Source organism: Nipponia nippon, unplaced genomic scaffold (genome assembly GCF_047370975.1).
Source record: "Nipponia nippon isolate SJK-2023a ecotype South Korea unplaced genomic scaffold, ASM4737097v1 scaffold_6, whole genome shotgun sequence".
Classification (NCBI taxonomy): domain Eukaryota; kingdom Metazoa; phylum Chordata; class Aves; order Pelecaniformes; family Threskiornithidae; genus Nipponia; species Nipponia nippon.
Genome location: NW_028262380.1, coordinates 13,479,142 through 13,502,881, shown reverse-complemented (window position 1 = coordinate 13,502,881; position 23,740 = coordinate 13,479,142). Strand labels below are relative to the sequence as shown.

The window sequence follows — 23,740 nt, the reverse complement described above, 5'->3', positions numbered from 1 at the left end:
CAGAAATAAATTCCATTAGAATTTCCTATGTTTAAACATTCAAATCTGTGAATACGAATGCCCCTGCATTTGTATAAAAATATCCTGAAGATGCTTATACTAAAACATTATTGAAATATGTACAAATATAAAGAGAGAGATATGAGAGAAATACAGAATGAGAAAAGAAATACGCTAAATATACTCTATCAGAAAAATACACTAAATAAATATCTGTTTTTAAATTGCCTGTTCAGCCCATATAACAGTCCAACAACTACATCGCTCAGGCGGATGGTCCCCTCTGCTACTTTCAGTTGAAGTACACAAAGCTGAACTTAGCAATTAGATAAAAAAGTTGAGCTACTTTTTAATTTCCCTGCGTTCAAGTACATTAAGCAATTAGCAGAAACACTTTGTGGATTAGCTTTTGCAAGCCTTGCTTGAGGGGCCTCATGTCCTTAGCCTTGCTGGAACTGCACGCTGATGAGCTAATACACAGGTTAAACCTGCACAGCCCCGTGCCATTTGCTGCAAAACACTTTGCACGTGGTAGCAGGGTCTCTTCTATTAACTCTGAATGTTTTTAACATCTATAAGTTATTTGTTTGATAGAGGGCAATAAAGAAAGGCGAAAAGGGCTGTCCCTTTGACCCACAGCGTAGCGCTCTGCAGCAGCACGCAGCAGCACGCAGCAGCCTTGGGTGGTTTTTATGCCCAGGATTAACAGGGATTGGGAAGGATGCAGAAGCAGCATGCTGAATCAAGGCTCGGAAATCGCTTTGCAGGGCAATTTCTCTGGTAAGATTCAAAACCAATGATGATTTCCAAGTACAAACAAACAAACCCCCTAATGCCCTATATTCAGAATTTGTTTATTTAATCTCAATTTTTGTACAGTAAATGGTGCAGCTCAGAGCTTGTTTGGATGAGCCGACAACGCTGTGTTTCATGGCACAAAGGTCTGGCTGCAAGTGACAAAGCTACCAGAAAATTTGGGAGAAGTGAATGCAAATAAGTTTGCGAAACTTTTACAGCAAATGAGAGAAAAAAAAGAACTTGTTTTCAGTCAATCAGAGACATCGCGTCATGCCCTCTTCCCCTTATTAGGGAAGGCACTGAAGCATTTCTGTTTATGCTGAATTTACTCCTGGTAGTTGTGGATACGATTAGTTTCAAATATGTATTCTTTTTAAAAATCTTTATCTCCCAACTACATATTGAACTCTGATGAAAGAAAGATTCTCTTGGATCCATTCTCAGTCAGATGGATTTCTACCTCTGGGTTTATTTTTTGCCTCATGTTCATTTTGGGCTTATGAAGGATTCAGCATTAAGGAAAGTGAAACATTTCTTTTCCTGCAAAGTCCTCTCCTTGTAAAAGCAGCATGCCTCCTTTTTTCCTCATCCTTGATTCTCTGTCCCTTTGGTCCATTTCTTCTCCGCAGTCTTCAAGCATCATAAAAGCCGCAATTCTCTTTTCCCTAGGTTTCTAATAATTATCTCTTACTTGTCTCTACATTCTCTCTCCTATTCCCTTTAAGAAAATTGCCAACACTCTACAAACTGCATAATGAATAATAACGAAGTATTTTATCGCACACTTAGCTGTAAGCACACTCATGAATTATCTAGGTTTGATTGTGAATGAAGATTTACACTTAACCTTGCCTCAGATATATAGGTGCATTAAGAATATCAGCAATATCTGTGACAGACAGAAACGTCTCCAAGTTTTCTGCAATAAGTGAGAAAATCCCATCCTGATTTGCTCTTCAGCAGTCTCAAGAATATGCCTGTGGAATAAAAGTGGTTTTTGTCTCTTAGCTGAAGGACAGAGCTGCATAGTTCATCACGCCAAGCTAATGCATTTATGGTCCGAAGAGCTCTCCTCACCCCCAGACTTCAGGCTTACAGTGGAATCCAAGGTATGTAATGATGATATGAACATGATATACTTTACTGTAACCTGTGCTTCAGGCAGCTGTTAATGCCAGTCTAGCTTTCTGTAGTCTGCAGCCAAAGGAAAGTTGTCTGCAGCATATGTACAGCTTCAGTCCCCAGCATACTTACTGTGAAGTCAATGGCATGCTGAAGTAGATACCACAGAACCAAAGAGCCATTTGTTAAAATTCAAGTCCCAGATGTTAACATATATTTGGGATCATTTCTCTGCCTAAGAAAGAAATTAATTTCCTCCCTTCTAAATTACTCTTGCAGTAGCGTCTAAAATCTCGCACAAAGATCCAGAGACACGTTGTACTAAACTTTACGGAAACACTGGGAAAGACGGTCCGTCTCCAAAAAGATAAAAGTCAAAGGTAGCAAAAAGGACAAAACACATAAAGGAGAAACCAAGAACTACAGAGGGAAGGGAAACAGAGAGATACACCGACCTTCCCACAACTGCTGAGCAGGTCAAGAACAGAAGGATTTGAACTCAAGTCTGTTGGCTCCTAGTCTAATCTTCTATTGTATGCTGCTGCTTCTGACAATCTTGGTCAGGAGAGAAATGCCTTACTATTTCAATATTGCCACAAATAAGCTCTTTTTAAGTTACTCTTGTTATGCAGACCCTTAAATTTTCAGCCCCAGTTTATGCAAGTCATATGCTGCTTTGTGAACTGGCAGATCATTATATTTTTCACCGAGTGTAAATGCTTTCAGTGGCATGCAGGTCAGTAATACCCTACTCCCTGCTTAGTTCATGAACACACAACACTACCGCTTAGTTCATGAACACACAACACTACCGCACACAATGTAGATCCAAAAACGTGCACAGTGAGTTTCTCTGCAGCATCTCAGTTAGTGGTTCTGGTCCTGAACAGCAGGGAAGGGAACTTATCAATCTTACTGCTTTTCCTTGGACTCTTTCTCTCATTGATCTACAGAAAAGAACATGAGTAATTTTTAAGTTCAGACCTTCAAAAAGCTAGGTAGTGTGGAAGGATTACTTGATTTTATTTACATGCAACACTCCTCCTAAGGCATCCTCATAGGATGTGCAGCAGTATGACATTGTTGACTCATATGTGCTTTTTTTTCTTCTGTAATCTTCAAATATTTTTCTACTGAACTGCTGCTAGTAAGAGGTTCCCATTTTTAAATTATTGTTAATTTATTAACATTAAATAATGTTTATCAGTACATAAATGTATGTCAACTATGAAAATACCAAGTGAAGTATTATCAAAGGCTTCATTAACCTCATAATATATACTTACAGCTTCTCCCTATACTCTTACTTATGTGCATACATTAGTGAAAGCAGCAGCAACATGTTTTGATTGTACTGTGGATTAGATTGTAGTTTTTACAGTTCATAGAACAAAGACATAATCAGGTTCATGCAATATACAGCTGCTGTAGGATAACTTTACCTTCTTTGCAACATTTTCTAGAAAACCAGTTCTCTACAAAGCGACTCTGTTTTTAATCACGCTGCCAAAATATAAAACTGTGTTCATAATTCAGATGCTGTACACCAAGTACATCTTCAGCGTTGAGGTCTCAAGATCTTTTCGGAGTGCAGGGGCATCACCCACGCTTACAAAGAGGTGGAGCTCAGGTATGGACCCAGCTATCACCTACATCTGGATTTCTCATCTGCAGAGCCAGCTATCAGGTGCCAGACTGAATTTGCAAGTGCACAGTGACAGGCAGGCTTTGTGGACGAGGGAAGATAAGAAGTAGGTGCAAAATTTGCAGCAGATCACTGTGGACAGCACAGACATGCTATTTATCTTCCCAGAGCCCCTTGGAAAGGGCGCGAGACACCTTCAAGGGCATTTCCTCTTACAAGAGAGAAAGGGAGCACCTCCATGGCTGAATTCCTTAGTGATCTATAAAGGATTAAGTGTTAGAGGGAAATGAGAAGAGCCAAAGTTCTGTAATTGATTTTTGGCAGAGAGGAGCACTCGGAAAACCCCACAGATTTGGTAGTAGCAGGCAAAACTGGTTTCTTGGATCTAGTGCTGCACAGAAGTATGAAAAGGGTGTAGACAAGAAAAGACAACAGCAAGACAACAGCGCAAAACCAGAGTAGAAGCTGCCTGCCTGTTAAGAGAAGGAGAGGAAAAAGAAGGCAAAAAAGATATTGTCAGTTTTCTTTCCATAAAAGCCCTGTTTTCTACCCTATTTTTTCCAATTTACCTTAGCCTGTGACGTCAGTGAACGGTGTCTGTTCATTCTAGCAATAAATCTAACCCACAGTTTCTAGATCCCACTATTTAATGAGATTTTGGAACTTTGTCATTTGATTATTTGCACATTGCTACTGAAGTGTTTGTCTGTGTGACATTCTGACCACTACATCCATCCTAAAATACACCTTGGAGTAAGTGTAACAGTGGGTTTTGCTTGCCTGAGCTTTTTTAAAATTGACATGCAATTCCAAAAGAGGAGCTAACCTGCATGTGTAGAATCATGAGACTGCTTTAGCATCCTGCTAACACGTTTGGAGAGAGCAAAATTAAACATTTAAGCATGCTGATTAAGGCATTGATTCTGCAAATACTTACTACCAGGCTTAATCCCTTTGAAACCAGGGGGACTATTCATGGTCAGAAAAGCTGTGCCTGTGAGTAAACATTTGCCTCCCTCAGCCCTTGAAAGCAATTGCAGGCAATATTTTTCTTCTAGATGGACAGTGCTCACTTGTCGGCAGCCCACGAGTTATGAAATTACATATATTGTAATAGTGAAAATTATACAGAACTGCCCCTAATAACAGCCTGTAGTCAGTAATTGGCTCGGTGGTGAGACGAGAAGCGCTTAGTCATTCCGTGAGAGGCACGCAGGAAATGCCGAGATGAACTGTCGTAATTAGACACACATTATTACTATTTATTAAAACACAACTAGTTATACTGGTTGTGCATATTCTGTAGGCAGACCTTTTGAAAAACCGAGTAATCTAGCCTTAGCCCTGCAATATAGGCCTTGTTTACAATAGAAAGTTGTGCTGACCTAACTGTATTACTGCAGTTAAAGCTGTACCTCTCCCATTTAGGACGAGTTGTATCAGAACAGCTTATTTTTCCTTAGCAGAAGGAAAACCAGTGGCAGTGTAAAACACCTTCATGCCAGTATAATCATGCATCAGTTTAAACAGTACAATTAAATGGGTTGTAAAAATTCTCGCAGCTCAGATGACATAGTTAAATTGGTACGTGATGTATGAAGAGACCAGACTCTGTATTTCACAAATAAATGTGAGTCGGTGAATCTTACCCCGCTTGCAGGTGAGAAGGAGGAGGAGAAGAAAGAAGTGAAAATGTCTGGTGTTTAGGATAGAGCCTTTTATGCCTGAGCATCTTGTGACCTACCCAGCATTTGCAGCTCAGTGAAATGCAATGTATTCATTTGGCGGCTGCCTGTAGAAGTCCTTGAATCAGCCTGAACTGATTCTTTGAACAGGAACGAAGAGGGAATCACTACGGCCGGAAGGAGAGAAGCTGCTCATTTAAGAAAACAGTAAAAGGTCACAGAAGGATAAATGTTTCTGCCAGCATTAATTTTACTATAATGTTCCAGCTTCTCATCTTGAAAATTGAAGGGATTTTTTCCCTTGTTCTTCCAGTCAGAGAAAGTAAGGGAATATGCACGTATATGAATAAGAAACTCACTGCATGATGGTGGAAGCTGGTTAATACTCTCCAAAGAAGTTTTTTGTTTTCCAGTGATCACCGATAGCACCACGGCGCTGGTGGACAGACGGCAGGGCCAGGCGGCAGAGAGTGGGCTTCTGCTTGGGACCCTGCCTCTGGCCTGCTGTAACACCTCTGGTAAATCACCTTCCCTCTCCGCGTCTCAGCTTCTTCCTGTACAAAATGAGAGAAGGTCAATTTGCAAAGCACTCTGAGAAATAACGATGACAAACAATTGCTATATGTTAGCTGGGTGGAATTGTTATTAGCTTCTATACCTTTTTCTTTTCTTATGCAATAGCCACCATTAAAGGCAGCAATTTCAGCTTTGATTGCTTATTAGATAATTTACCAATTTTGGATCCAAATCTGAATTCAGATTTCAAATGAAGTTCAAAGCTTCAAATTCTTGAATGCAATTTTTTAGTTTGAGGTATTAATTTCTTAAAAATCCATGTTACAGAAAATGCAAATTTTCATACGGAATACTTCAATAAATCACATTTGGTTCCTATTTATTATCTCCAATATCCAAATGGATACAATTGATCGGCTCAGCAACATTACTTCTTTTTGAAGATTCCCCTTGTTATGTATTTACAGAGAAATTGCTACAAGTGATTCCATTACCAATTGCTACCAGTAATTCCATTAGGCTGAATCACTGAATAACCTTGTTTCTGACACTATAACCAGATATATCCCATGAAGCAGTGAACTGAATGCATCATGCACTGCTGGCTGCTGAAAAGGATACACTGAAAGTTAGGAAACGAGAAAATAGTACACAGATGTGGGATCTAACAAACTGAGCCAGAATTTGGAGTCCATTATTCCTTGCTGTCCCTTACTAGTAAATTTACTACAGTTAAACTGCAAAAAAACAAGAATAAGAGTTTTGATTTGCATAATTACTTGGCATGTGGCATATCTTTTATGAAATGTCTCAAATACAGAAATAAGACTATTGACATGTGAAAATATTTTCAGGAGCAGAACCGATATTGTCAGATGTTCCCATACATAAATTCCAAGCAGTGTGTTCTGTCACCGTGAGGTCATATTTGGTCTCAGTTTTACTGCCTTACTTCTGTAAAGGATCAAATATAAGCAGAGTTAAACTGGAATAAAGGAAACAGAAGCTAGTCCCAGCTGTTTATATACTAGGTGTGGGGGAATAGCTGTTCTTGCTTAATTCAAATCGTCCCTAGTTCTGTTTTACAGTTGTCTCTGTTTTGTATATGCTAGCTAAATTTATGCATATTAACTACATGTTTTATATTTGAAATGTTTATATTATGCTATTTTTGTTGATATAGCACAGAAAATATTCTAAAGCATACATTTCAATAATATTCTTTGTCAAACTATTTAATCTATTCCATAATGGACGACTACTTTACTTTTTTTGTATTTCCTGTATTCTTGGTATACATAAGAAATTCTCTTTATATGGCACTGAATCTTTGAATTTTAATAATACATTATTTTCTGTAAGATAGAAACTTCCTAGGTATGAAAATGGTTCATTCCACAAGTCCTGGTAAATCTTACCAATATTTAAAGGTGTAGCCTTGAATATCGGTGACCCAGGCCCCACTGGCTTTATCAATATCATTTCACTGAGCTGTTTGCCAGGATGCATGTCATGAAATACATAAATAGCTTTTGTTTTATTGTCTTTTGGATATCATCCCAGCATCTTCTGGCCATTCCAAATTATGGTTGCTGTAGAGATGGGTTTGAATTAATTCTCCAAATTCAATGACTTCTCAGATCAAGGAAGTTCAGGGGCAGGCTCTGATGTACCCCCTTCTCTCACAAATTTCCTGCCTGTGTCCCTTAGTCTTGTCCCGTGCTGTTATCTGAAAACCCTATGTAAATTAAGAACGCTTTTTAAAAAGCTCTAATTTTGCCCAGACTTATATGAAAATGATATTGAAAACATGGATATACGGATGACAAGAGCAAACTAGGATCTTAACAGGCTGCATTCTTCCTGTTCAATCAGTTGTAAACTGTGTATCTTTCTGGCCCTAATTTAGGAAACCACTTTAACCTGTGATTGAATCCTAGTGAAATCAAGGAGATATCAGCATACATTTAAGGATCAGCCTACACTTCAGGGTTTAAAAGAGCAGCTTAATAACATGCGTTCCTGAAAGAATATTTATCGTGGTAAACCAGTATTTCCCTGTGACTGAAACACAGTCTCCAGGCAATCCACCAAAAGACACCTAAGATATCATGAGATGCTGAAAAATTTATTAAACAACACTGAGACAACTTAAATATTCAACTTCTGTGAGGTCTGACGTAGAAAGTTTGGTAGCTCCACCCTTCGCATACCCTGCAGGTGACTCTTGGCATTATCTCAGTGCTCCACAACCCACACTCCCTTATCATTCACCTTCAAGAATTCAGTCAATCTCTTGAAACACGCATGGAAATGATGTATGCTTATACTGAGAAACGCAGAGACGTACCTTTCAGCACTGCTATCTGAAAAAACAGTATAACTTACAGACATTAATATATATTAGCATATACATCTACATTTATGGATTGCTGCTTTTACTTTTGTGGACCTGTGCAACCAACTTTGCAACACCAGTATTTTCGTTTTCCCAGGGGAGTAAGGGATTTGTGTATATTAACCAGGTAAACGTAGATTCATCTCTGTATAGTGTCTTCTCTGACATTTTGCTAAACTGAAAAATTGGCTGCATCATTGTTATTCTGTGCTTTCTAGAAGTCCACAACTGAAATGTCAGCATGCTGAAGGTGGGAAATTATTAGAACCTTATATATATGTGCTACAGCCTGTCGAAGTGTGGCAGAGCTCCTATGGTCTTTCCCCAGAGCCCTTCCAGGCATTGGGGCTTACAGGGTATGTTCCCTTCCGGAAAACTGGATGTACCCCATATTTTTTACCTAATGCTTTATCTTCAGATGCAGGTTTTCCAATACAATATAAGTATAAATTTTCTGCCGTGACTTCTTGTGGACTCCCTTATATTGTAGTGTACAAATGGCTTTTTTAATTATCTGATGTCAAACGGAAAAGGGACCGAAAGTGAAAGACACAACACTTATGCAAGACAAAAGGAGTATTCATAGTTGTACATAGTAAAACCTTCACAAAGAGATAACTTAAATTATGAAGCATATTTCTTCCATTGGCATTTCGTTAATCTCTTACTGAGACATTCAGCCACTGCAAACAGTAACTGATATTGTTGACTACCGTGGGTGTTGTGTAAGCCAAATACAGCCCACAGGACAATTCTTCTCGTACCATCATTACTATCATCTCGTACAATCTTGGAGTGGAGATGAAAGGAAATGACTAATTCAGGAGGTGCATGAATCTCAGCAGAAGTTGTTGCTTCCACATGAAGGAGTTTGCCATCGCTTGGCATGCAAAGACTGGCATATTTGTCCAGCAGCCACTCCAGGATTCAAAAAGTGGAGAATGCAGGTGCGTGAACCTCTGATAAACCTTCTTGGCTCCTTCTGAGGATGGTCTGCTGTTGCAATAACATTATTGAAAGAGCCTGTCTGTAGAGAGTTGTGCTGCTGTTGTGTGTGAGTGCAGAAACCTGTTGGTACCACCTCTCTATTCAGCCCTGGGAAGGCTGAGAGCCTGGTGAGACCAGAGGGAAGACTGAGCTTCTGCTCAACGGAGCAGCACCATAGTGTCCACTATGCCTATGATGATGTACTCTTGACAGGTAATGAATCATGTCAACCTCCCTAGCTGCCATAACGTTTTCATTGCAATTATATCTATGTATCTATTTATTGTGATGTTTTATCTTGCGGGTTTTAAATATGATGTATTAAAACACGGTACAGTGTAATCCAAATGCAATGAGGCAAGTAACTGTAAAAGCCAAAATTAGGATACAGAGAACAATGTATTTCAAATTAAGTGGGAACAAGATTACTTATTAACTGAAAATAATGAGCACCTTCAGTCCCTTATGTGCATGCAAATGATAGGTGTGCCAAAGGAATATAATATCAGCTGACATTACAGAACCTACCACCATGGAAAATAAGAGAAGTGCACTGGAGAACCTAATCATTACAGAATTAAAAGAAAATCCCCCCCAAATCAACATCACAAGCAAAGTAGTATGCTGATTGAACCTGCCGCTGCATAAACTGAAAACCTGGCTGCCTCCAATGAGATATGCCTCAGGTGAACCCCTGAAATGGGATGGTGAGCCAGAAGAAGGTGTGCAGTTAAAATGTTCTCTGCATCTATAAGTAAAAAAAAAATTAACACATCATGGAAGTTTGTTATCATTTCATTAACTATAGAAAGCAGAACAGTTGACGCAAACAATCACATGCTCAAAATTTGAGACCAATCACAGAAAAACCATAGAATCATAGAATCATTAAGGTTGGAAAAGACCCTTAAGATCATCAAGTCCAACCATTAACCTATCACTGCCAAGTCCACCACTAAACCATGTCCTCAAAATGTAAGTGCTTGTCATTGACTTTGGTTGAGACCACTAACAGCAGTGAAATCAGGCAGTTATTAAAGTTCAACTGAGCTATTGCTAAGGTTTTCTTTGTAAAATAAATGGGCCAGTACTTCTAATGTACATTGGAAGTACTTCTTTCAACACTAGCTCGTGTAACAGTTTTCAAAACTCCCTTGTCACAAATAATGACAAGTAGTGACTGTCTAGAAAAGTCAGTTAATGAGTTTGCTGAAAAGAAACTGCAGCTGAATGCCTCACTTTCACTGCACGATACCATTACCAGACAGTTGGTGGTAAATCTATGAAACAAGGAACATGAAGACTAGTATCATATACGTGGTTAACCTCATTCACAGAAGAAATACTGCACAGACGCACAGAAAATGTACCAAATACCTTAAGGAGCTGAATCCAAACTCATTCAAAAGTTGGGTGACTGTAAGCAGGGAAGCTGCCTTCTTTACTTTTCCAAATGTGCATGTCTTGAAGATGAGAGAGCAAATAACACATTTCACTTATAAGAGCCTATCTCTGCTCATTGGTCTTCCTACCAGCTTTGTAATAGCTCCAGTCTGCATGGTGCCTAAAATCCGAGAGAGCTATTCAGGTCACCTATTATCCATGGAAGAGCTTAAAATTTACTAGAGTTTCCACATCAGGCTGCAAAATTTTCTACAAAGACCCCCCCACATACTTAAAAGGATCCCAAACTGAACTCTTAAAGCTGTAATTGAGAAAGAAGTGCCTAAACTCATCCCTAGAGAGCCCATTCCCACACCTAGCATCCATGAATAGCACAGAATTTAGCTCAAAATCCATTTAGTACACCCAGCTGACATGAGCACTCTTATCCTGCCTGTGGAGAGGGCTCTTCCAGAAGACTGCTCTAACCAGCAGTCTACAGAACAGCTTAGGATGAGGTCCATATCCTCCCTCCTCTTAACTCACAGTAACTCACTCATGAGATAGAGATAGTATTTACATTTTGCATTACAGAGCTGGGTAAACTGCACACATATAAATGGAAATAGAGTTTGAATTCCAAGACACTTTTAGCCTTTTCATTTCAAGGCAGTATCTTCAGCAACAAGATATGGGGAGTTTGGGTCTGTTTTTATGTTCTTCTTGGTTCTGCCTTTCCTTTCTGAACAATAACCTAGTTGCAACAAGAGGGACGGAGAGTGGCCTGTATCCTAGGGCATTCTACTGTTTGCTCATTCCTTTGGAAAATCAGAATCGGTGGGTTCAGCTTACTCAAGTCTGAAAAGGTCCTAGAAGAAACATTTCTGTCTTCCAAGACAAATGCACAAATCAACAGACTACTGTGCACAGGGCTGCCACAGCTATGTCCTCCACTGGTACCCGCCTGCTCTGAAGACACAAAACAGTATTTTGAACTCTGAAGTTTTGTTTACAGTGGCATATAAACCAAGACCAGGGTATGGACTCAAACACAGGACTATATAGTACTTAACTGTTAGCACAGTTGGCCAATAACAACTGCCTAGCATCATCTGGAGATAGCACCTGCCAAGAACCATCCCCCCTTAGGAAACCTGCATGCAGCTACACTGGTCTCGGGGAGTGAGAAGGGAAGAAAGTGCAGTCATGCGGCTGCGAACTGGGGGCCCCTCACAGCCTCTACTTACTTGTAAAAATGTCTTGGTGTCCAGAGTTATTTCTGGCAAAGCCAAACCTTCTGACTCTTCAGATGGTTATCAACAGTATTTTCCACGGATGAGCTCTAAGTACTTCTGCATTTCAGCATACGCGAGTCCTGGATCAGGTGGCAGACCCAGGCAGCAGGGCAGAGAAGCCGGTGCCTCATACAGGTGCCCTGAATCCCTTTTTACCGGGGCTTATAGTTTTTCATTGACTGTGGAAGAAATATTGCCATAATATTTTTTGGCACAGCAATGCTTCAATTCCAGATATGGAAATCAATTTTATGCACAACAGTGAAGCATGGAGTTTTCAGCTTGTTTCTTAAGGATTTCATTTCCTACCTGAAAAACTTTGCAATGAATTACTGTTCAATGTACAAAAGCATATGCATCTGTGAAAGTCTGCTCCCAGGAATAAAAATCTGTAAAATCAAAATATTGCAACAAGCCCGAAGACAGTGCCCTTGCCTGCCAATTCTTATTCGCTGCTGTGAAGACTGACGTTGACATTTAGGAAGAAAATATTTGTTCTGACAAATAAACTATTCTCTTATTTAACGATACTGCATTCATTTTACCCCTTTAACAAATGGACTTCATTTGTTAAAGCGATCCATCTCATAGGATTATACTCCCATCTGTGTTCTGTAGTTGGGGCCCAAACCTGGCACCTAATATTCTCCTCTGATACACCACCACTGCATTAGTTTGATCTCCAGTGCCTCCTCCTTGTGTTATCTGATCACAGTACGTTCATGATTTAGCTCTATCTGGGCCTGCAGTCAGCCTCAGAGAAAATGTTGCTTTCTTAGGGGAAGCGACCTCCGTCTTCCCTACACCTGGAGAAGCTGGCTGGCTCTAGACATTCAGCCATTCCTTTATTTCATGACCTCTTCAACTGCTGAAATATGTGGCGTTTTTAACACCAAGACAGCAATTTTCATTCAGCCAGTTAAAGCTATGCCTGCTTTTTTTTGTCTCTTGGGAGTTGATATTGAAATAGTATCAAACTCAAAAGACAAACCAATTTCAACACAAAATCCCAATGAAACTAGAAAACAAGTAGTTTTCATCTCAACAGAGATAGCTTTCTTGATAGAAAACACCTTTATAATATATATACATAAATTGGCCTTGGAAAGTCAGATACTTTTGTTCCCATTAACAAGTTCCAGTGAGTAACTCTTCAAATGAGCGTCTAAATATCATTCAGTTAGAATTACAAGCCAAAATATCATGAAAGATACTTCAGAGAGTGTATCAGTGTAGCTGCAAAGTATTGAAATATTAGCTACTTCTTGACAGAAAAAATATCCTTTCTTTTTCTTGTGCTGCTCAATTTTTTCTATTTCAGGCTGACAGCCCTGTAGTCAATCACACAAGCTAGAAATCTCTCCTCGGTGCAGTTAAAGGTTTGGAAATGCAGGTACTAGATCTCAGCATGTATTTCAAAACAATTTTTTCCTAAGATGAAAGTGGTAATATTTTTGTCGGGATTCAATACCCTTTTTCAAATGCTGCTTTTGTCAAACTTGACTTTTTTTCCTATTCTATATGAACTCTTTGTAATGGCTGCTGGTTTTAATCAGCCACTTTTAATGGTTTCGATATCTATGGAATTACTTCTTTTTAATGGCAGCACTTCCTAGGTTATCATCAGTTCTATCAGAAAGCAGCAATGGCCATTCTCCCTTCTGCTCCCACACAGATAAAACAGTTAGTTCAAACACTGGAAAATACACAGAATAAACATAAGTTTATTACAGCCTATAAGTCATGCATACAGACTCACTTACAGGCCACAGTTTTCAAAACATGTATTTCTTTTTTTTTTTAAGCATCTGAAAACATGCACTATTTTTCCTTTGCAGCTTTTACCATGGGATCAGATAAGAAAGCTTTTTTGATCAGTCAAAACAAAATGTCAAAGTGCCAGGACAATAAGCCATTAATACACAAAGGATCTTTTCTTTTACTGGAGTCTGCAACAGAATATCATGTTAAGAAAATGCTAATGCATTGGAGGAAAAGAATAATACCTTCGATGCAACTACTTTAAGAACTTGATACGTTTTCATGTGTTTCTTTCACTTTTCATTTCATATAGATCATTAATAAAGAGGGAAAGACTCTTTTAGTATATCCATTCCAAAATCTGTGGCCGGATCATCAGCTAGTATAATGCGATCCACTCTGTTTTCAGCATTTTCACCAACTGAGAATATGGCCAACATCCGAAAAAAATGTTTGGTGGAATTAGTGTGGAACAATAATTGTATTTCTGACGGGTAAGGCAAGGATTGGATGCTGATGCTGCAGGCTACTCAAGGATGGTTAATTGTATTCATGAACTATTTGTAAGACAGCAAGCTGCCAAAACCTCAGACATTTCCAACATGGTAATTCTGGAATGCTGTAGTAAATAGGAAAAAACAGATGTCATAATGTGTTTCATCTAGTTTAAAACTTAACATGTAATTAACTTAATGGCTTGACAATAGCTGATGTAGCAACAAATATAATGCAATTAAATTAGTACCTCATTATGACATCAAATTCTTCTACATATGCATTACCAAAAGAAAGATCAGATTTTGAGACATTGGTATATTTTACCGTGACTAACTGTCCTTAAAATGCAATCACATGTAATACTTGCTTTGTGCTTCATCACTTGTGGAAATTATTTCATTTTTATAACACTGTACTTTCTGTAGTCTTTTCATTACACCACTAGTGAAAGCTGTTCCTTGGTTTATTGTTTCAAATGCTCTGTCTAGGTTCTTGGACTTTTGCATTCATTATGTAGTACGAAGCTTTCATTTTCTTTATCTTTTGTACTGCTTGGCTGTTTGTCCAAAGCGGTGTAGGCAATTATCGTGGTTCTTTCACATCTGCTCTAAGTATTTCTTACGGTAGACTTCAGGTGGTCTGCTTTATGCACACAGCAGCATGCCGAGACAGCGTCCTGTTCATGTATTATTTTGGACTTCCCAAAGGTTTCTCGAGGCATTATTAGGGTTTCCCAATTGTTAGTGCTGCAGGATGAAAAAGGGCAAGAGCATACTGAAGCAGAACAACTTTAAAAAAAATGTGGCATCCCAAAGAAATACCGACACCAAGCCCAGGCATTCTTGTTACAGAACAGCACGGCTTGACCTGCAATTTCTGAGGAAGTTTCCTACGCACAGTTTGTGTTCAAAGAAAGCAGAAATACATTTTGAGGTTATAGCGATATAGTTGTATTGAACAGAAAATAATTTTACTTTGAATTATGTAACTGATTTTTCAAGTGACTCAGATCTTCCAAACTCGCCATGCTAGCGTGTTCCTGTTAATGATACTGAAAGCTGTTAGAGAGAAGTCTGAAAGGAAGAAGACCAAACTGTGGCCTAATGCCGAGCCTACTAAAATTTAATGTTACTTTTCATTCATGCGGTGGATGAGGTCCCCGATGCTGACAACAAAGTGGCCCTCTGATGCTCTGGGTATCTACAGCTTGCTTTTTCACCGTGCAGGGATATTATTAGGAAAGAGGGATCAGTAAAAAGGAATCTGAAACCTGATCCAGTGCTGAGGAATGCCTTTTGAATGTGTCATTTGAACCTAGTTATTACTTCTGGGAGGTGTGAACATTTTGTGTGAGTCTTTGCTCAAAACCTGAAATGGACCGTGAAAAGTAGTAAAAAAGTTATGCAAGCCTTCATGCAATTAAGCAAAGTAGTTTCAGAGAGATAATTGTATACTTCTGAAGCTATACATCAAGATACCCAATAAAACACATCACGTATCTGTTGGACGTCCCATGTTTCACCTTACATTAAGGTCCATCCATTTTCTGGATTTTAAAAATATCTATGAATTTATGTATATGTTTAGATTCTGCACACTTAGATGATCTTTTTTGTTCTTAAACTACATTTATTCCCTCATGAATGTTGCTCTATCTCCATTTCTAAAATGCTGAATGGGCAGATTGCTTCTATCAAGCATTTCATACCAACAGTTTATGAAGTGTGAACAATAGAGGACTGTCTAATGATGGGTTATCATGACTTTCAAAGTTAACTGATACAGAACTCCTGCTCGGGGAAAATCAGGGGTTTTTTTATTGCACCTAGCAGGAAATTTTAGGGAATATTATAAACTGACCAATTTTAAGGAATTAAGATGGATGGCTGACAGTAAAATGCTTACATGCCGTGGCTATGTAATACTGAACTGCTGTGCAATTCCTCCCTCAGTATGTTCCTTAACAGGAAAAAATATTATACGGTGAAATTGATATATTTTTTAGAAATTTATTTGAGACCCTCTCCAGCAGGGGTCAGAATGAAAAAGGGAAACAGCGGTACTTGCTGAGGCTGACAGCTGAAAGCACAAATCCATCAGTCACTCAGATGTGGTTTAGCATTCTTTTCAACACAGATCATTTAGCCTTGATTTTCCAAACAAGTGCTGTCACCTACAATGCACACCCACCTCCTTGTTCTCGCTGTGTGCAGGTTGTCACACAGGGGCAACAAACAGAGTTCCCATAGAGAACTTCCATCCCTGACAGCAGTTCAGAAAGGAACAGCCTCTGATCCGAGTTAGCGTGCTCTCTCCCTACGGCTTTTTGGAGGAAAAGTTCATTAGCTGCTTCGCATGCCAAGGGACCAGCTGTCCTTCAGCACATGGAGCAGCTCTGATTGACCAGGAGGACAAGTGGGAAATAAGCTCACAGCAGTGCCAGCACGGCATATGGTCATGTACCAGCTGTTTCTGAAATGCTTGCCAAACGCAGACCAGAACCGGGTTGGCTGTTAGGAAAATAAAACCCAACAAAAGCTAACAAGCAAACAAAAAATCCACTGTCGGGATTCCTGAGATCTGACCACAAAACCAGAACTGTCAATTTGAAATGTCACACAGCAACTATGTGAATATTCAGAATAATCTGTCATTGGCTTGCATGCTCTGACTTGCTCCATCAGGAGAACACTGATGTTCTGAGCATCTGTCCCTTCTACAGAGCTTTCAGAGAAAAAAAAACATATAGAAAGGGTGAAATAAGGTAAGTGGGTTCATATTAGTGATATACGTTACTAATACATTGAGAATACGTTCAGCAGACTGAATGGAGATTGATTTAAATTGGCACCTACTGTTATTACAAATCCCAGGTGTCCTACATTTTACTGTATTTTGTTTCTACCTTGAAAAGGGGAATTCAGATTCTGAGCTCACGAACAAAAGGAGATTTGATTGTGATTGGCGCGAGTCGTATTACAGTGGTGGTGAAATGCTTCTGATAAACCAGCGGAATGACTCAGCAGAAAACAGTCAGCAGGATTTTTCCCCCAAAGCTTTTCAGTTTCAGCTTTTCACAACAAGAAAATAACTTAAACAGTAATTAAATAGTTCAGAGAACGACGCTGTCCTTCAGTCACGGCGTTTAAAGCACTACTTTCTCGTTAGAGCTTTCCCATAATACTCCTTCCAGGTTTGGAGGAAGCCGAACCGATTAACTCCACGTTCATATGACATCAATTACTGCCTCGGCAGCGTTTAACAGAGAGTCGGTAGCTCATGCAGCTACACAATCCTGTATATTTAACTTTAAAAACTTGAGCTTTTTGGCCTGTCTGAATCAAACGTGACTAAATTAGGTGCTAAGGATGTTCAAAAAAGGCAAGCCCTAGCTAAAACAAAAATAAGAGCAATGCTGGTGCTGTATCAGGAAATGAGTATATAGGCTGGGAGGCAGTGGTTACCCTCTTGGCTTGCGTTCGTGTTTCTTACGAGACGTATTTTTATATACAGGCTTAACTCGTCAAAAGGCCTAAACGGCACTACACCTGGGGTGGAGAGATCTTCTTTTCAAAGAGGAGCTTGCTCCCAGTGACTGGAGATGTTGTTTGCACGAAAGAAACAGCGTTAGCCAACGTGGATGACGTACCACGTTTTGGAACTCCAGGAGCCACCGGCTTAGCAGTGAATAAAAGGAAGAAAACCCTGAGGATTACGCACAGACAGGCGACTGACTTTGACATCTGATGTAATATTGACTTTCCTTAGACCCATATGTGCTCATGTATTTGAGAAATGTGAGGTGCTAGTGTACACCTGAAAAGGGCATTATTATTTTCCCAATTAAGAAGCTTAATTAGTACTTTGGTGTGTCGTCTTTGTCATATTTTCAGTCTTACAGTGGCCCATTTTCACCCATCTACTATGCTAAAAATGTTGCTCTTTCATTACGCTACGGTTGTGTAAACAGTTCTGATTAAGCTGGCATTTAATCACTTGGAATAAAATTTTCCTGGCTCCCGAGGAGCTCACCTACTAAAACCGACTTTTAACGGCATCAATCTTCTAAAAGACGACTTTCTTCCCAGACGGGCTTTCATGTAGCAGCAAAATAAACTTTATTTTCTACCCTTGCCCTGAGAGTCGTGAAGGATTTCAAAAGGACCTCACATTGCAAACACCGCCAGGCTCCATCATTATCGCCCACTTCCTCCTTCGCATTCCCGCCCGGGCCCTGGGTGTCTCCCTCTCCGCCGCTCCCCGCAGCCGCCCCTCCCGAGGGGGCCAGGGTGGCTCCCGCCGGCCGCTCGCCGAAGAGGCGAGGCCAGGCGAGGCCAGGGGCCGCCGCCCGCCGCCCCGCCCGGGCGACGGCTCCCCGGGGCAGGAGGGACGGCGCCGCTCCCCCGCCGCTGGGGCGGCCCTCGGAGGGGCTCTCCCCGCCGCCCCGTGACTTTCAAACGCCTCGCCCGCCCCTTTTCTCCTCAGGCGCCCGGCGGACAGCGCGGCGCTCTCCCGGCAGGCGGGGCCGGGCCGAGGCTGTACAACCAGGGCAAAGGGATACTTCCCCTCCTCCCCCCCGCCCTTCCTGCGCGACGGCCCGCCATGGAGCCGGCTCGCTGGCGCCCGGGCGCTACCGGGCGGGGACGGGGGGTCCCGGTCCCCCCGCAGCCCGCCCGCCAGCGCGGCGGAGAGCCCGGCACTCCCCTCGCCGCCCCGCCGCGCGGGCACCCCGCCGCCGTCCCGCAGCCCCGACCCCCACGCCTGGGCGGCGGGATCCGGGCCGCCCTCTGGGCGGAAGGATACGGGGAGGAGCCTGCGGCACGGTCCGCCGGGGCGCTGAGTCCTGTTGCCTGGTGACGGAGCGGCCGCCCCCCCCCCCCCTCCCCGTGGCGCTGGGAGCCGCCGCCGCCGCCGGTTTACGTAACGCCTCCCAGGGCAGGTCCCGGCTCCGTCCCGCCCGCCTCACTCGGGGACGGCAGCAGCGGGACGGAGTCCGCCGCCTCCTCCGGCTGCCAGAGGCCCCAGGGCCCCGCTGTGCGCCGCCACGGCAGGTAAATACCCGCCGCGGGCCTGGGGAGCAGAGGGAGGGGCAGGGCTGGAGGAAAGGCGGCGGCCGCCCTCCCCGTGGCAACGGGAGGACGGAGCCGGGAGGCTGTGGCTGCCCCCCCCCCCCCCCCCCCCCGCTTCTTCCCGCCGCTGCGCTGAGGGACGGGCGGGCTCGGCCCCCGGGGAGCGCCGGGCCGGCGGCTTGAGGCCCGGCCGAGGAGGCCCGCGCCGGCCCGCTCTCCCCTCCCCGCCCCTCTCCTCTCCGCTAAGAGCCCGGGAAGAGGAGGAGTTGCGGGGCCGGGCCTGGCCGGCCCTGGGAGGACGGTTCCCCGGGACGGCGCGTCCCGCTTCTCGGCTGCGCCTGCCGCAGCGCGGCGGGAGCGTGCCGGGGAGGCCGGGGGCAGGGCCGGGGGGCAGAGGGGAGGAAGCGCGGCGACGGGAGGAGAGGGGCCGGGGAGGGGGTGACAGGAGCGCGAGGGGCCGGGCGGGGGGGCTGGCTGCGGGCCGGCGGCGAGGCAGGGCTCGGGGGCGGGGCCGGGGGCCCGGCCGGGGTGCCCCGGTCCGAGCGCCCGTCTGGGAGCTGAGCCCTCCCCGGGTCCCCCCCCCGCGCCCCTCCATCCCGGCCCGGCCCCTGGGGTCCCGGCGTCAGGTGAGCGGCTTGCGCCGGGGGTCGGCAGGGAGGTGCCGGCCTGGAGCGGGAGCCGGGGCTCCCGTGCCTTCGGGCCGGGTCACGCCCGGGAGGAGAGGAGGAGGGAGAGGACGGCGGCACCCAGCACCCACCCGTCGCGGGTGCCGGCCTGCGCCGATGTCACCCGGCGCAGTGGACGGGGATACCGGAGGATGCGGCGCTTCGGGTCAGGGTAGCGAGAGCCGGAGCCGGGCAGCCCCTTCGCTGCCCAGCCCCTTCGCTGCCCAGCCTGACGGTGAGGTTGAAGCCACCGGGCTTTCCCCACCCCCCGGGCCGCTGCCAGGCCTGGCTGGTGCGCGGGCATGGCTCCCGCCGTGACCTTTCATCCTGTGCGTAATCGTACAAAGCGCAGGCAGCGGCCGCTGACCGGTGAGGAGGAGCGGGGAGACGGGTCTCACGCCTCGGCTTGGGCTGGATGGAGACCACCACGGGCTTGGCCGCGGCGTTACGGGGCTAGCCTGGGGGCCCATCTGGTGGGACTCGCTCCACTCCTTTCCCCCCCCCCCCCTTTCCAAGAGCATTGTCCTTTAGGGGCCTATTGAAGGCAAAAGGCGGACAGAAAGGCTAGGGCTGCTGCTGCTTCAGGAGGAGGAGCTGGGCTGATAGGAGACTGACGGCAGCCGCAGCCTATGGCCGCCCGCAGCTGGCGCCGCCTGGGCGGGCCCGGCGGGGCCGCAGCCGCTCGCAAGCGGCGGGCGGGGGGGGGGGGGGGGGCACACACAAGGTTTGGCGAAGGTTACAGCTGAATGCAGAAGTGACACGAGCTGACTCTTCATTCCAGCAAACTCGTTTCCATCTTCTCCTCGTGTCGTCTCGGTTAAAAGTATACGTTTGTTGGGTCGTGTTATGAAACTTTGAGAAAAGCGAAAATGCAGTGCTTTTTTCTGTTTTGTCTTTGTTTTAATTACTCATTGCAGTACCTGATACTGATCTGAAGGGTGAAACCAGTACGATTTGCTCGTCCTTTCAAAGAAAAGACGTTCCTCTATTCCAGTGTGTTTTGTATACAAGTAATTTGGGTTGTAGTTTATAGGCCTGCGATCAGAGGACCCTGTGGTATGGGTAGTTGATTTTCCTCAGGCAAACCCTTTTAAATATTTAGGTTTTTACCCTTCTGTTGCACACCGTAGATTACTTCTGTGTTCCTGGGATGAGGTGGGAATTGCAGATCAAATTTGGTTTCTTAGCTGTCAGAAGTGAGCTCGTGATGATTCAGTAGATAATTGTGTAAAACAAACTACTTCACTGCAGTGCTTAAAACCCAAGTATGGCAGGCTTCTCACAATCCATGGGAGTCTGAAACTGACATTTTTCTTTATTGTTCAAGACAAGACTATGCCTTATAAAAGTAAATGACATGGAACTTGATTGTTACTTGACATGTAACTGTACAGATTTTTATTTTGTACTAATTCTCCATCTGCTGTTTCTTGTCAGTATGGATATGCTAAAACGATAGTGTACAACCCCTCCCTTCCAATCAATAAAGCATATTGTATAGGTATCAAAATCTTCTATTTTGATCATTGAGATATAAGAGGGGATGTAGGTAACTTGAATAAAATGAGTAGTACACTCTATATTTATAATGTTCTTCATTTTCAAAGACTAAGAATTATAGGGGAAATCCTGATTTGTACACTCCATTGAAATCATCAGCAGTTTATATCCCCCCCCATATTCTGCTTAGCAGATATTTCCACATGTACAGTGACAGAACTTTATCAGATCGTTTGTTTTGTGCACTGTGGGGGTAATGATTCTTTGAGACAACAGATTCTGCAAATTTTTATTGGATACATGACCCTCTAGCTTTTCTGTTCATCAGCAGGGGAATCAGAAGGAAAGGAAGGGGCAAACAGATCTATATGTGACCCAAGAGGAAAAATTGGAGGCCTTGAATTTCTCTTGTTATCTTAATATGCTGATTTCATAGCCTGCATTCCCCACTGCTTTTATTCATTATTCTTCCAAGTAAGAGAAATTCCATAGGGGTAAAATGATGTCAGCATTTTCCTTTGCTCGTTTGCTGTGCATTCTAGCAGGAATAGGGACAGAGGAAGATCTAAATACTGCTCATAACTTCATTATTTGTCCTTCTTGAGAATCTTGTTTCTAGGTGAATAGGGGGAATAAAGGAAGCCAAGAGGTTGGTTGTATACTTAGCATGGGTCAATTTTCTGTGGAATTTTGTTGGGTTTTAGGCATAGTGCTGTAGAGTCAGAATAGACTTTCAATCTACTTAGCTAGAATCCTAGCAAAATCATCTATCATTTCTCTTTAAGCTTTGCATAAAGAAGCATAAAAAATTCGTAATGATGGATGTTGAAAGCAGTATGTGTTAAATATTTCCTTTAAAGCCATCTAAATATTAATGTGTCAACATAAGAAAATTGAGCTTTTTTTTCTTTTTAATCTGGGGTTTTCTGTAGTTTGTGAGAGTAAAAGACGCTCATTTCTTGTTATTCCATTGCAGCTTGGTTTTCTTCTTTCTTTTCTTAAGACAGGCATTTATAGCATAGGTTTCATACCTGACTGATGGACTGATAATGTGAAGCCCCTAAAATTGTATAATGGTAATAACAACCAATAGCTAATGACTAAAAGGAATAACTTATTCCTGTAATAAGATGAGTAGCAATGTCTGGTAAAGCAGAATGTGATGAAGACAGCAAAACTTGGAACTCCTGTCAGTTAAGAGAGGTAGCAGGAACTATTCTAGTTATCTGCACTGCTAATGGAGCTTGGAATACAAATGATCTCCTAGAAGCTATTTAATATGCTCTGTTTATTGGGATAGTTTCTTCTGTATTGTGGAACAGAGATTGGAATCCTTCATTTTAGTCCAAGAACAGTGACAGGCTGGTTAGGTAATTTGTAAATGTAATTATAGAAACGAGTTGTTGTGTTGTGTCCGTCCCCCCCAACCCCGCCCCCAAAATTTTTTCCGAGTAAAGTCAATTTCATGATACAAAATTGAAATGTTCAAATGAATATTTGAATGCTCAGTTGCATTTCAATATACAGACAAAAAGAAAATTGTCTGATAGGAGGGAAAAGTATGTTTTTTCATAATTTGGAAATGATTTACCAGATTTTTCTAGGTAAAAATACCAGATAATTGCAGGACTGTCGGAGTGTTTTAGTAGAAAAAGATCTAGATGAGCTAGTTACAATATTTTTACTAAAAAGCATCTTGTTCTACTTTTCCCAAAAGTTGGTTGGGTGCATTTGTAATGGATGCTGAGGGATTGAATGTGTGTTTTATTGGGCCATGGTGGTGGTTGCAGGGGTGGGAGGAAGTGTTGAGTGGTTTGAACATTCAGTACAAGGATTATTCTTTCACAGACTTCTTACTAGAAGTTATTTCTCTAGCTTTATTGGAAGCTACTGAATACTTTTAATCTGCTATTTTCCTTATAATTTCACGTGCAAGTGTTTGGATTTACCTGCATAAAACTATTCATTGATTATTTCTGCATCATCTAGATTCTGTTCGTACCTTAGCTTCTGTACGTCCACTTTGGTATCTGTCTTTCAAGAGATTTATTTCTAAGGCAGTAGTGTGGAAATTTCAATTATAAAGGATTTAAATTCATTTTTCTCTGTTGTGATATTACATGTAATAAGTGGATTATATCCTGCTAAGTTTGTGCATGATCTGTGCTCGGGCTTGCTATAACAATTTTCATTTTTAATATAATTTGAGGAATGTTTAAATTTCTTTTTTACTGTATTGAGGAGGAAGTTTCAAATATGCGGTCCATGCTAATTTTACTTTTGTTTGTAACTTTCTAGGCCTTATTCTAGAAAGGATTGCATGTGAAAATTTGTCCTCTGTGCAAGAAAACTTGTTAATAAATCAAAATAAATTGTAACAGGGATGAAATCCTGAATAGTTTTGTGTTCTTTTTTGGA

The 23,740-nt window shown here is 42.6% G+C and overlaps 2 protein-coding genes across 7 annotated transcripts in view; both read left to right on the top strand.

Moving 5' to 3' along the window:
• The first annotated feature begins 257 nt into the window (after positions 1 to 257).
• Positions 258 to 18,114, top strand: LOC148051365 (uncharacterized). 6 transcript variants are annotated; one of them, XR_015699627.1, is made up of 5 exons: positions 258 to 780; positions 1,807 to 1,907; positions 3,457 to 3,550; positions 5,226 to 5,572; positions 5,646 to 7,032. XR_015699627.1 is itself a non-coding variant. In XM_087736220.1 (5 exons), the coding sequence occupies exons 1-5, from the start codon at positions 693 to 695 to the stop codon at positions 7,693 to 7,695; spliced, it is 423 nt and encodes a 140-aa protein (XP_087592346.1). In that variant the 5' UTR covers positions 258 to 692; the 3' UTR covers positions 7,696 to 13,190. The 6 variants fall into 6 exon arrangements, 5 of the variants coding, with proteins under 5 accessions (XP_087592346.1, XP_087592348.1, XP_087592345.1 ...); XM_087736220.1 differs by lacking the exon at positions 5,226 to 5,572 and adding an exon at positions 7,676 to 13,190 and having other exon boundaries at positions 5,649 to 5,768; XM_087736222.1 differs by lacking the exons at positions 5,226 to 5,572; positions 5,646 to 7,032 and adding an exon at positions 17,602 to 18,114.
• A 918-nt stretch (positions 18,115 to 19,032) lies between these two features.
• KIAA0232 (KIAA0232 ortholog) overlaps positions 19,033 to 23,740 on the top strand; it is a 70,068-nt gene continuing 65,360 nt past the window's right edge. The window contains exon 1 of the mRNA XM_087736211.1: positions 19,033 to 19,139. The gene's annotated coding sequence lies outside the window, so the exon portion shown is untranslated. The remainder of the gene's footprint in view (positions 19,140 to 23,740) is intronic.